This window comes from Rhinatrema bivittatum, chromosome 8, assembly GCF_901001135.1.
Source record: "Rhinatrema bivittatum chromosome 8, aRhiBiv1.1, whole genome shotgun sequence".
In the NCBI taxonomy this organism is placed as follows: domain Eukaryota; kingdom Metazoa; phylum Chordata; class Amphibia; order Gymnophiona; family Rhinatrematidae; genus Rhinatrema; species Rhinatrema bivittatum.
The window spans coordinates 204,652,865-204,667,327 of NC_042622.1; the positions used below are offsets into that span (position 1 = coordinate 204,652,865).

The window sequence follows — 14,463 nt, forward strand, 5'->3', positions numbered from 1 at the left end:
GCGGGGCCGATTGGCGCGGCGTTTTGGGGGCGGGACGCGGCGTTTCGGGGGTGGGCCCGGGGGCGTGGTTTTGGCCCGGGGCGGTCCGGGGGCATGGCCGCGCCCTCCAGAACCGCCCCCAGGTTGCGTCTTGGCGCGCTAGCGGCCCGCTGGCACGCGGGGATTTACTTCTCCCTCCGGGAGGCGTAAATCCCCCGACAAAGGTAAGGGGGGGGTTTAGATAGGGCCGGGGGGGGGTGGGTTAGATAGAGGAAGGGAGGGGAAGGTGAGGGGAGGGCGAAAGCGAGTTCCCTCCGAGGCCGCTCCAATTTCGGAGCGGCCTCGGAGGGAACGGAGGCAGGCTGCGCGGCTTGGCGCGCGCCGGCTGCACAAAATCGGCAGCCTTGCGCGCGCCGATCCTGGATTTTAGCAGATACGCGCGGCTATGCGCATATCTGCTAAAATCCAGCGTACTTTTGTTTGCGCCTGGTGCGCCAACAAAAGTACGCGAAGGCGCACTTTTTTAAAATCTACCCCACAGAGTGTTGCGGTTCTGGCTGCAAGCACCGCGGCCAGGCCCTTACCTCTAAGCTCCCGGACCTGCTCCCGCTTCCAGAGGCCTGGGTTGCGGCCTGTTTGGCGGCGTCCCCACTGGGGTTGCGCCGCTGTGAGGTCTCCCTTGGATGTCTGGCTCCTAGGCGTGTGCGCGCGCGCCACTTGGGCGCTTTTCTAGGCCGTTTCCCGCCAGTGGTGACTCCACCCAACTCCTGACGTCAGATGCCGCGGCCTTGATAAGCCGGCCGCAGCCATCCAGTCTTTGCCTTGCAACGGGTTAGCCTCCCGGTTTCTTGTTGCGCTGTGCCTCGGAGTGACCCGCTTTGCTTTGTTGCTCCATTCCTGCTACAGTACCTGCTTGGTTCCTGCCTGCTTGCTACAGTTCCTGCCTGGTTCCAGTACCCGAGTCTTGCTGCATTTCCTGCCTGGTTCCCGCCTGCCTGCTACAGTGCCTGTTTGGTTCCTGCCTGCCTGCTACAGTACCTGCCTGGTTCCAGTACCTGAGTCCTGCTACAGTTCCTGCCTGGTTCCAGTACCCGAGTCTTGCTGCAGTTCCTGCCTGGTTCCAGTACCCGAGTCTTGCTGCATTTCCTGCCTGGTTCCTGCCTGCCTGCTACAGTGCCTGTTTGGTTCCCGCCTGCCTGCTACAGTACCTGCCTGGTTCCAGTACCTGAGTCCTGCTACAGTTCCTGCCTGGTTCCAGTACCCGAGTCCTGCTACAGTTCCTGCCTGGTTCCAGTACCTGAGTCTTGCTGCAGTTCCTGCCTGGTTCCCGCCTGCCTGCTACAGTGCCTGTTTGGTTCCCGCCTGCCTGCTACAGTACCTGCCTGGTTCCAGTACCTGAGTCCTGCTACAGTTCCTGCCTGGTTCCAGTACCCGAGTCCTGCTACAGTTCCTGCCTGGTTCCAGTACCCGAGTCTTGCTGCAGTTCCTGCCTGGTTCCAGTACCCGAGTCTTGCTGCAGTTCCTGCCTGGTTCCAGTACCCGAGTCTTGCTGCAGTTCCTGCCTGGTTCCAGTACCCGCGTCTTGCTGCAGTTCCTGCCTGGTTCCAGTACCCGAGTCTTGCTGCAGTTCCTGCCTGGTTCCAGTACCCGAGTCTTGCTGCAGTTCCTGCCTGGTTCCAGTACCCGAGTCTTGCTGCAGTTCCTGCCTGGTTCCAGTACCCGAGTCTTGCTACAGTTCCTGCCTGGTTCCAGTACCCGAGTCTTGCTGCAGTTCCTGCCTGGTTCCAGTACCCGAGTCTTGCTACAGTTCCTGCCTGGTTCCAGAACCCGTACCCAGTTACAGTATTGCTACTGTCCTAATCTGGTTCCAGTTACCTGTCCTGATCCACAACCCACCTAAGTCCCAGCGGCCGGGCCCCTACGAGCTCCTCCCGGGGGGGCTTTGGCTTCCAAGGGTGAAGCCACCTAAGTCCCAGCAGTTGGGCTCCTACAGTCCCCTCTCGGGGGAGCACCAGCTTCCAGGGTGAAGAGCATCTACGTCCTGCCTGACCATCTGCCTCCTGGCCTGCCACATACTAGAGACATTGACCACCTTTCCCAGTCTCCAGCAGGTCGGCCCAAGGGTCCACTAAACGGAGACTCCCATAACACAGAGGTTAGAAAATGACCTGCTTCATTTTTGGAAGCAGCTCAAAAGCTATCTTTTCTCCCAATCTTTCCCAGGTCAGTGAGGGCTAGGAATTGGCACGGTCTGGGCACTAGGAGCTGTCCTTTTTGTTTGGTAGATTCATTGCACATTTATGGCGGGTTTCTATGCTGCTTTACCTATTGTTTGGAATCTACATTTGTACTTTTTTGTAACATTTAATTTGTTTGAGTTTTGTATTGTTTAGATAATTTGTTGATTGTATTTTGCTGATTTTATTATGTGTGTTTATTGTTATCTGCTAAGATTTTTGGATTAGCAGACTACAAATTTTTTAAATAAATAAGTAAACATAACCCACACATCAAACAAAACATCAGACATATATATCCAATAAACACATACACACTGTTTGACCCACCAGCTTCCTGTCTTGCTAAATCAGGTAAGTGGTGCAGTGTTTTAGCCTTGCACATCACATACAAAACAAAATTCACCCATGTACACCAATAAATTCATCATACACATGCATTAAACAGAATCCAGCACAACACATATATAAACTGTATGCATTCACTCATCACATGCACACAACCACTGCCTATAGAAAACTGTATGGATCTCTGCTAGGTTTGATAAGTACCAAAATCAGAAACAAAATCTCTTTCAAAGGCAATTAAAGGAGGACTGTTCCTCATTATTTTCTCACATATTTCTTGGGGCAGGGGGATGTAGTTTGAAAGTGCCATTGGTCGACCCCTGTCACATGGTAGGAGCAATGGACAGTTGGCACCATCTTGTGCTCCTACCATGTGACAGGGGCTGACCAGTGGCACTGGTAGCCCGTGTGACATAGTAAGGGCAAAGGCTATCGGTGCCATTTTGAATACTGGCAGCTGACGGCCCGAGTGCAGGAGATCGCTCCAGGACCCCCGCTGGACCACCAGGGACTTTTGGCAAGTTGGGGGGGGGAGTTATATTTATGGGGGTTCGCCATATGTTTCATGACCCCATGAATTCAACGAATAGGGACATATATGTTGTGGATTGCCAATACGTCGAAAACAAATGCACACCCCTACAATGCAATGATGAGATGATGGTGCAAGGAAGAGGGATTCAGTTTTGTAAGGAACTGGGGAACCTTTTGGGGAAGGGGGAGTCTTTTCTGAAGGGATGGACTCCACTTTAACCAGGGTGGAACCAGGCTGCTGGCACTAAACTTTAAAAAGGAGATAGAGCAGCTTTTAAACTAAATCAAAGGGGAAAGCCAACAGTCGCTCAGCAGCACATGTTTCAGAGGGAGGTAACTTCAAAGGATATTAATGAAGCATTAGAGTTAAGGCATCCCAACAGAGAGATTCCAATAATAAGAAAAGTAGTCCAAATGCCTATAATTAAAAACTCACCTGAGCTAAAAAAAATTCCAATTTATCCCTGTCAACTGAAAAGCAGAATGTTAATAAAAACAAAAAACAAACTTTGAAATGTTTGTATGCTAATGCCAGAAGTCTAAGAAGTAAGATGGGAGAATTAGAGTGTATAGCAGTGAATGATGACATAGACTTAATTGGCATCTCAGAGACATGGTAGAAAGAGGATAACCATTGGGATAATGCTACACCGGGTACAAATTATATCGCAATGACAGTGAGGAGCATCGTGGTGGCGGTGTGACGCTTTATGTCCGGGATGGCATAGAGTCCAACAAGATTAAGATCCTGCATGAGACTAAATGCACAATCGAATCTTTATGGGTAGAAATCTCTTGTGTGTTGGGGAAGAGTATAGTGATAGGAGTATACTACCTTCCACCTGGCCAAGATGGTGAGACAGTGAAGTGCTAAGATAAATTAGGGAAGCTAACCAAATTGGTAGTGCAGTAATAATGGGAGACACTTGGATTGGCCACTGTTGGAAACAGGATACTGGGCTTGAAGGACCTTTGGCCTAACCCAGTATGGCATATATGTTCTTATGTTCTTATGTAAAGTTGCTTCCCCTCGCTGCAGGTCAAATTACACAATGCTGCTCACAGCACCCGTGAGGAAACGGGCAGGATTGGGTCAGGGGAGGGAAATAACTCATTCCCCCCCACCAGCTGGAATTTTCAAAGGGATGCTTTGCATGGAGTTTTCCTTTGAAAATGAGCTTGCACTCCTGCAACAGTTTCAAAATTGCCCCCTGTATTATGAGCTAACTCAACAGTCAGGAATTCATTGCTTGAAATACACAATTAAGACTCAGATCATCATTTGTGAGAGAATAAATGAGAATCTGTGCCTTAACAGTGCATTTTGAATAATGAAGTCCTGACTCATTACCCTCTGTTTGGCTCAGCTGATAAGAACATCAGAAGTGCCATGTTAGATCAGACCAATGGTCCATCAGACCCAGCAAAGTGTCTCTGACAGTGACCGATCTGGGCCAGTTGTAAGTACTGAAAGGTCATAATAGGGAGATCCATTTCATGATGCTCTCTCCCAGAATAAGAAGTGCTCCTGGAAACACTGATGATGTTCCAAAAAGAGGTTCATAGGATTTGTCCCAAGAGCGGGAGGAGGGAAAAGGAAAGGGACGAGAGGAATCAGATAGTTGAGATCCTTTTCAATCAGGGCATACATCAATGGCTGCCTAGTAGCTTGTCCCTTGGCAGCAGACAGGAGAGCCAGTTTAAATTTCTGGACCCAGTTTAGGCTCCTTAGCCTGGCAGGCAGTGGGGATGATGTGGTGGTGGTATTCACAGGCCATGCTGAGGGAGGGTGGGCGTCCCAGTCATTGTGCAATGGTGACACCTACAGGATGATTCGAGAGCCTGCTTCTACCGGATTCCAGAGGGCCTGGAGGTCTGTGCCCATCGGCCACAGCATCGCGCTGCAGTTCCTCAGATCCCCATCATAATCTTGCTCTGTTTGAAGGAGATCAAATTAATTTACAAAACTTGCTCCCACACCTATCAGACTTCTTCCGGGTCTAATTTGGATCTCCTCTGAAGGCTCAGTATTAAACTGATTTTTAGTGTTGCAACCATTTTATGAAGCTCGATGATTTTTCAGCTAAGCCAGCTGGGGTTGGAAAGTTTTTCTTTGCAAAGTAAAATCCCTTCTAGAAACGAGTACAGAGATGGTAAGAAACAGCATTCTGTGTAACTAAGGAAGTATAGTAGCAGACCCCCAATAACACTGGCCTGGGTGAGACCGCACTTGTTAGACCTCAAATGTTATGATTTTCTCTCTCAATGTACAGTTGTTCTTTTATTTTTATTTTATTTAGATGTTTTAAGCAAAATGGATAATATCTAACTAGTTTTTAAATGTTTAATTTTAAATGCAATTTCAATTACCGATGCTTAATCTGAGATGTAAACCGATGTGATATGGTTTTTACATGAATGCCGGTATATAAACATAAATAAATGAATAAATAAAATAGCTAGGCAGAGTCAGGCCTGGCTAGTACCTGGGTGCTGTGGGCTGTAGAAGGCAAGCAAAAATCACAGTCACCTTTGGGAGGCAGTGATCACCTAACTTGTAGCACCCAGACATGGGAAGAAAGAGGACAGGAAAAATAGCAACAGAATAGCAGAGAACGGAGGAATCTTAAATAGGTTAAGACCATCTGGTTATGGCTATCTTGGGCCTCTTTACAAAGATCAGCTAAGGAAGTGCTACTGTGGAACAATAATAGTAAGTAAAGCTCAGCAATTATGTGTTTACTGCGTTTGTAATGGGTCAAATACTTAGATTAAGAAATACCTGTCTGAAATTATGCTTTTATTATTAGAATGCACCTGGAATGAAATCATAATGAAACTAGCAAGAAGATGCTCCTTTTATCTTTCTGCTAAACATGTTTTGAACAAAGGAAAGGGGAAACTTCAAATGGACTTTTTCCAAAATGGAGGACCACTTTACCCTTGGATCTAAAATGGAGGACAAGAAAAAGAAGGGAAGAAGAAAGGGCACATATTAGCTTATGTCATATGATTATTAATCAGTGTAATCTGGGATGGAGGGATAAACCCCATCCGTGACTGGTTCCATGGTGTGGCGCAAAGAGAAATGTATGAGAAGAAGGAAAGGAGTAAGAAAGAAACAAGAAATTGATTGGTTAGATATGACTGTAATGTTAAGGAAAAGTCTGTAATGATCTGTCCATGTGAGGAGACCGAGGGACCAGTAAATCAATTTATTCTGATATCAGGATTTTTTTGAAGGAAATAAGGGACAGTTATCCCTGTTCCTGCAGAACTTAGAACGGCTCTCTGAAGGACACCAGTCTCCTCCATCACAGAAGTGAAGTCACTTGGAAGATAAAGGAATACAAAATAAATAGAAACATGTTCTTTTTTTTTTTTTTTTATTCTTTTCAATATTTAAAATACACTTTTAAATACCTGAAAGGTATTAGAAATGGACAAGAGGCAAATTAACCTTTTTCAATGGAAAGTAAGTTATGGAACCAGGGCGCGTGATATGAAGCACCAAGGGGGTAGGCTCAGGACCAACATCAGAAAATATTTTTTCTCGGAAAAGGTGGTGGATACCTGGAATGCCCTCCCAGTGGAGGTGGGGGAGAAAAGAAAACAGTACCAAAATAATAAATTCCAGAAGGCAAGAGATCCCTAGGATGGTAATGAAGAACTGAGGTAACCTGCACGGAGAGGCAGTTACAATCCTGGAAAGTCTTGCTGGGCAGACTGGATGGACCATTTGTTTATTTTACTATGCTGCTATGTTACTATGATTCTGGCAAAAGGAATGAAGGCAGAAACGTTATTCCAGGGATTTCCTGGGGCCCAAGCAGACAGGAGGCTTTAGACTGTCTCAGATCTTAGGGCAGGGCTTTTCAGCTCTATCTTGATGACCCTCACCAGTCAGATTTTTCAAGATTTCCACAATGAGGACGCAGAAGATAAATGTGCATTTACTAGGTTTCCAAAGGCATGCATAATTATTTCATGAATCATTATTATTGGCATTCTGATTGGCTGTGGGGTCCCAAGGAGAAGTTGGGAAGTGTTCACAAGCACCATCCTCCTCCTGAACCAAGAGGACATGCTCAAAAGCTATAAGGAGACCTATGGTCCCACAAGGATACCTCCCAGTCACAGAAAGTATCTCAGATTGTAGTAATGACACCACACTCCCAGCCTTGTACAATCACTCCTGACACCAAGAGCCGAGAGATGCTTGTGCTGTATCTGCACCAACTGGGGATGCCTGTGTTTCCCTAACTGGATGACTGGCTGGCCGAGAACACTCCTCATTTAACAGCTCAAAGTAGATCACCACTTATACAGTGTAATCGTTAGGGGTCTGTAATCAGTTAACTTAACACCATTTAAGCCCTTCACAATTGGTCAGCATTTTAGAGGGATTCTGTGTCAGAGATAGCTCAGGAGGTGGCTTGTCTTCTCAAGGCCAGAGCACAAGATAGAATGCAAGTGCGGTTGGCTGCCAAGGCCATGGTGATAGGTTGATCCTAATGATCACAATAGTCAAAGCTACTCTCACGGTGCATCTTCATGCATGACAAGCTGAAATAACCCCAAGTCTCAGCCATCGCGGGATCCTGAGTGTCCAAGGATTGTGCCCAGGTTGCTTTACATCTGCCAGATAATGAGCGATTTCTCCCACTATCAGCTAATTTAAGGTAACATCAGCAACAATCAAATATTATCATTTTAAGAAATACCTTTCGGCACTTACATCTGACGACCATGCTGGTCCTCTCTGGTTAGCACTCCCTCTTTCTCCATTAACATTTGGCGAAAGGTTCCTACTTTCTGTCGGATCTCCTCTTCCAAATAGCTGAAACAAATAACAGAAGGGACACAATAAGGAAACTGCCGCATCTCAGCAGGATTGCAACCAGACATGTGAAATAAGTGGTGATAATCTACTGCAGGGTCTCAGGTGCCTGCCTCTCCTCAAGCATGGAGGACTGATCTCAGGGTTTCGGGCCCTTTCCTAACTTCAGAGCGTGATAATACATTTCAGGATTTCAGGCCCTTTCCTAACCTGAGCGATGAATAATTCAGTTTAGGGTTTCAGAATCATAGAAACAGTAGAAAGTGTCACATATTAGGTGGACTTGGTTCTATTTGTTTGCTGCTTCCTGTTCTCCCCCCCTTCGCTCCCCCCCCCCCCCCCCCCACCAAAAAAAAGAAAGAAAATGATTTCATGCCTGGCGGCATAAAGTTCCTTATGCCCTTTGTCCAGATATTGCATTTCGTTAGACCTGGCCCAATGGTTCTCAAGATATGATTTATTTATTTATTTAGAAATGCCTTTTATCCACCTAAAATAGACCAGCTCAACTAAGCGGATTACATATGTATGAATACTTAAAGCCCCCAATCCACTAGAAGGTTACTGATGCTATCATTTTCATGCTGGTACACGACCAGCCGCCCAAACACAGCATTTGCTTTGCTTCCCCAATGACAGATCTCGTTAGCCTATGGAGCGACTGTGGCTGCCTGAGTAGTTATTGTCTCCTGTATGTGCTGCTTTGCCACATCCCCTCTGCTGGGTCTCATGGTAGGGTGGCAGCACAGTGCTTGAGACACAGAGGATCGCTCTATGCATTTCTTATGGGGAAACTGGTGACCAAACTCCCCCTCCGGTGCCCCTCAAAATCACTTCTCAACTGTGAAACATACAAAAGTCATATATCTCCCCCTCCCCCCCTGCCCTCACAGGGCCTATCTCCACACAAAGTTTGTTTTAGCTCGATCTAGCCATTTAGAAATTCAAAGAGGGGGAAATGCACACAGATACACAGGCATACTTGACCATGTGATAAGCCCTTGTTAGGTAATGAAGCTAAAAATAGGGCTGGAAGGCACCTCAAGAGGTCATTTTTAGTCCAGCGGTTCTCAACCAGGTCCTCGAGAACCATCTGCCCAATCTGATTTTCAGGATACCCAAAATACATATGCAAGAGCTATATTTGCATCCAAAGGGGGCAGTTCATGCAAATATATCTCAGTCACATTCACTATGAGCAGCCTGAAAACCTGACGGGCCAGCTGGTGCCCGAGGACCTGGCTGAGAGCTACTGATCCGGTCTAATCCTGCTCCAGAGAGGATTCATCAAACATAGACATTTAACTTGAGCAATAAAAGCACTAAGACGCCCTCCATTTCTCAGGGAATGTGAATGCACTTGTCTTTAATTAAAAGAAAAGAAAAGAAAGACGATAGGAAAAGAACGTAATCTCCAGACACTTAATCAATGTCATAAACCAAAAAATATTGATCAGCTGACTATGGTTGAGTGCAAGCCTGAAACAACAGACGATTGTGTCATCTGATGGAAAAACATTCACTGCGCTGCACTCTCCCCCTTAATCCCCACCACCAACCCTACTGTCAAGCAGTCATAACTCAGAATTAATGACCTGTGAAAAGTGCAAAAAAAAAAAAAAAAAGAGAGAGAAAATCTCAGTGTATATACATGGCTTCTCCCTCTGAGCTGTTAGCACCATTTTCTCTCTTCATTAAAGAAGGAGAAAAGAATCATCTCTAGCAGCTTCCAGAGGCGTCCACGCTCCTCTCTCGGCCATTCACTTAGTGCTCGCTCACTGGCAAGATTTAAGCCTCATGGTCTTTCTCATACAGTCTTACTGAATGGTGACAGCCAGGTCAAGTCAGTTAAAAATCATAATAACTGTCCTCAAAGGTGACTGTATAAGCTCTTGGAGGTGGGGAGGGGGATTTGTAACCTCTGACATGGTGTAGACTGGTTGCATTAATACGGTTATTAGAACTTGGATTATTAGCACCACCATCAGATTCTCAGTTCTTCAGAACTGTACGAGTATTTAAAGCCATCAAACCACTGTTTAGACACTAGGTTACTGATGCCAAAGTCTTCATCCTGGTAGATTTTTGACCAGGCTGCCCAAAGATAGCATTTGGTTTGCTCCCCAATGTCAGATCTTGTTAGCCTGTTTTGAGTGATTTCGGCTGCCTGAATAGTTAATGTCTCCCATATCTGCTGCCTGTAGACCTGCTTTGCCACATGCCCTCTGCTGGGTCTCACAGTATGGTGGCAGCACAGTGCTTCAGGCACAGAGGATCTGAGTTTGTGCCTCTAACCTGATGGGAACCAACTGGGTTCAAGTAGGTCATGAAGGTGGACTCTGGGCAGTCTGGAACTTTTATTTAAGTCTTCTAGTGAATCCTGAGGTCATAAAAGATGCTCTGAACAGTTGCAGCATGGGCAGCCTCAGTGCAGGCTTCCCCGCAATACTCTGCCAATGTACCTGAACCCTCCTCTAATGACATGAAGGCAAGACATCCTTCACACTGATTCAATCTTTGGCACTTCCGCTGAGACTGTCAATAAGGTTGCCAAACTGGGTTTGGACATTTGCCCACTAGGAAGTGGACTGAAATCGCCAAATCATTTGCACAGGGGTCACCGAATGGCTTTAAGGTAATAATAACATGTGGCCACAGCTAGCTTGAGCTAGATACATAGGTTCCATTGACCTGCACCAATCCAGCAAGCTATCCAGCACCTTGGGAAGAGGGGAATGGATGAGATCACACAGCAAGGGGAAGTCAACCAGTCGACTCCTCTTTTGATGATTAGCCTGATCCAGGCCTGGTTTTACTCCAGTGCATTCATGAACTTGCAGTCCTAGTCTTTTTTAGGGAGAAATGCCCTGGGCCACTGCAATGCATTATAAATGTAGACCCTGTGTGGGGTACATAAAATGATGAAAAGGGTTTCTCTGTTGCATGAGGGTCCTCCTTTCCAAACGTGTTTGCTGGGTTCTTGGATTGGTAAATGCAGATGCTGAAATGAGCCCTGTATAGAGGACAGCCACTCTCATCTCTCTCCCCTCCATGAATTTCGGTCCCTGCTTCCTGTTACTGCTGGTTATAAACAGCGTATCAGGCACACTGTTTCCAGTTCAAACAATTAACTTTCTTTCGGGCCGATACAGTACAGTGCGCTCCGGTGGGACTCCTTTACTTGACCCATGCCTTTCAAGGTTTGTATGACCGGCACCACCCCAGACAGTATCTCTGGCAATTCCCATCTGGGACCTGAGTAGGAACAGGCTTGACCACATGCAGCGCTGGTTGACTTGAACCACGATAAAACCACGGAGGTAGCATGTCTATTAAAGTCATGCTTTACTTTCGCGGTTCTAGTACTCCAGCCAATCGTTCACGTATGCAGGGCCATTCAAATGCGGTATAGGCGCCCCGAACATCCATTACCTCGGCACATTGCTCACCAATAATACGTGCACCTCTGACTCCACTGGCTTCCTGGGAATTCTCTCACTGCTCCCCAGGCATCTTCACTTACAGCGATCACTGGCAATGCCTCAGCTTTAGGCCTCACTAGAGGCCTCACTTGCAAACGGCTCCCTGGCCCCTCGTGCATCACTTGGCACACTCACCGGCACTGCTGAAAACTTGGGGTCTTCCTACATTTATTTATTTATTTGCAGCTTTTATATACCGACATTTGTTCACAATTAACAGAAACAGTGCAGCTGTGCCAACTAGAACGAACATGTGCAACAGTGCTTTACAATAAACAATAAACTTTACAATAAACTTGTTAACGAACATATGCAATAGTGCTTTACAATAAACTTGTTAAGCGGGGGGGGGGGGGGGGGGGGAGGGGAGAGAACAGTGGAACAATGAAAGGGAAAAATAAAATAGTGGTACAAAGCAAATTGTTATCTCACTGAATTTATAAGTCTATAAATAAATAGAATGAATTTTATAAAACACAATTGGAAAAGAGAAAAGCTGGGTTTGAGAGAAAGAAATGGGATAGAAGCCTTATATACAATTGGTATACAATCGATATACAATCGATATGAATAATTGCCAACAAAAAGTTAGGTGTGGTGAGAAAGAAAAAGGGGATGTACATTTAAGTAAATTAGTGGGCAAGGCTGTAGGAGTAAGGGAGAGAAGAGAGCGTAAGGGTTAAGTATAAGCCTGTAGGAAAAGCCATGTTTTCAGTTTTTGCTTAAATTTTATTGGGCATGTTTCTTGCCGTAACTCCGGTGTCATATTGTTCCAGCAGCTCGGCCCGGCTATGGTTATCGCACGCTTCCTAGTTGACTCAAGAGTGGTGGTTTTATGTGTGGGGGTGTGTAGGGTGGCTGCATGTTGTGTTCTAGGGGTTCTGGAGTGTTTGTGGAAGTAAAGTTCATTATTGAATCATGTCATGGTTTTCATTGTGTAGGGTCTTGTGTATTAGAGAGAAGGTTTTGAACATGATTCTCTGCGCAATGGGGAGTCAGTGCAGATCTCTGAGTACAGGAGTAATATGTTCCGATTTTCTGGTGTTGGTGAGAATGCGTGCTGCTGCATTCTGAAGCATTTGTAGTGGTAGGATGGTAGTTTTGGGTAGGCCTAGGAGAAGGGCATTACAATAATCAACTTTCGAAAAAATGAGGGATTGCAGTACAGTACGGAAATCATGTTGGTAGAGTAATGGTCTTAATTTTTTTAGAGTGTGTAGTTTGAAGAACCCGTCTTTAATGGTGTTGTTGATATGTTTTTTAAAATTAAGGTGGTTGTCTAATGTGACTCCAAGGTTAAATAATAAACATAAATAGTAGAGCTATTATATGGTATCGCGCAAGGCAGGAATGCTAGGGCTGTAGGAGGCAAAGAACTTCTTGTCTGTGCTGTAATTAGACGTGTGGGCAGCAAAATGCTCATTTTTGACAGGAACTATTCAATCCCCTTTGTTTCCTGTTATTTGTTTCCCTTCCAAATGCTTTGGCACAGGCTGGAGTATTTAGCAAGTTCAGTAGTGCAGAAAGAGAGGAGAATTTTTTTTTTTTTTTTTGGGGTGGGGAGGGAGGTGGAAAACTGCTAACACTAGAATTGAAAAAAGGAAGCAGATGCAACAAAACCTTTCCCATTAGCCTCAAGGTTAAGCCAACTGTGTCCGAGGTTAAGGCATAAAATGCAATTGCCCCTTAGAGAGGCCAATGTAATAAGCCATGTGTTAAGTCTGTGCACTGAAATTCAGTGCCCAGTTTCTTAATGCATGTGCCTAATAAAAAATGTAACTCCGGATGCAGTAAGCAAAGAGTATGTTAATGTATCGGGAGTTAAAAATGTGTGCAAATGCAAAGGTGTGCACACAAACTCGAGTTAAAATGTGCATCCTGCACAGGCTGAGCGCACATATTAGCCTAGGGATTGGAGGAGTCTCTCGGACATGCTTTGTGTTGAATTAAGCAAGCGCAAATGTGTTTGGAATTTAGGGTGTTGGTGGACAAGTCATTTAGTTTGGATCCTCAAGTTTCTTCCATCATGCAGAGAGCTTCTTTTAAGTTAGGGCAGCTTAGGAGGCTCAGATCACTTCTGGATCTTGCTGTTTTCAGGGTCATCGTGCAAGTTGTGATCTATCCGTTGTTAGACTATTGCAATGCCCTATTGGTAGGTCTCCCGAAGAAAGATTTAGATTCGTTACAAGTAGTTCAAAATACGACTGCTCGCTTGATTTTTCGTTATCCCAGAAGAATGAGCACCACACCTTTGTTACAACAACCACATTGGTTGCTTATAGAGAAGCTAGCACAGTTCAAGATCCTGGCACTGATCTTTAAGGTGATGCGTGGTGTAGGGACAAAGCATCTTCAGAAAGGGATGAAGCGCTACACCCTGAGCCATAACCTGCGCTCCAGTATGGAAGGGCAGACAGGACGGAGTTCTTGTCTGTCCAAAAATAAGGTGGGGGGAATTGGGAAGGAAGGGGTTGGGGGGGCAAGTTGGTCATGTCTGACAAGAGTAGTTGAGATGGCAGAATTCAAAATTGGGGCTAGCTGGGAGTCTAATTGGCTGGGTGCTAGAGAAGAAGGGAAAAAGGGGAGGCGTTTTGGTTTAGTTATTCAGAGAAGGCAGAATTGGCTCACTTGCCTGTTGGTCTTTTGCTGTCAGCTGCTTCCCTCCCTTATTATCAGGCCGATTCAAAAAAACCCGCTGGAGAGCAGGTGCTCCATGTTGAGCGCCCGCTCTCCCGATGCGCGCCCAGGCACCTCTCCTGGGTGCGCAATTCTCTATTTAAATTAGGGCCTGCGCTAATAAGGAGGCATCCCTAGCGCCTCCTTATTAGCCGAAGCGGCGACTGTCAGCGGGTCCGACAACTGATACTTAATTTTACCGGCATTGGTATTCGAACCCGCTGACAGCCACGGGTTCGGAAAACAGATGTCGGCAAAATTGAGCATCCATTTTCCAACCTGTGGGCTGGCGGACAGCTTTTATTTTATTTTTGGAACCTCTGACTTAATATCGCTATCATATTAAGTTGGAGGGGGTACAGAAAAG

General features: G+C 46.0%; 1 protein-coding gene across 1 annotated transcript in view; it reads right to left on the reverse strand.

Annotated features, from left to right (window-relative positions):
• SRRM3 (serine/arginine repetitive matrix 3) overlaps positions 1-14,463 on the reverse strand; it is a 236,955-nt gene that overhangs the window by 145,370 nt on the left and 77,122 nt on the right. Inside the window, exon 2 of the mRNA XM_029613117.1 lies at positions 7,837-7,938. Within this exon, the coding sequence (XP_029468977.1) occupies positions 7,837-7,938 (102 nt within the window). The remainder of the gene's footprint in view (positions 1-7,836; positions 7,939-14,463) is intronic.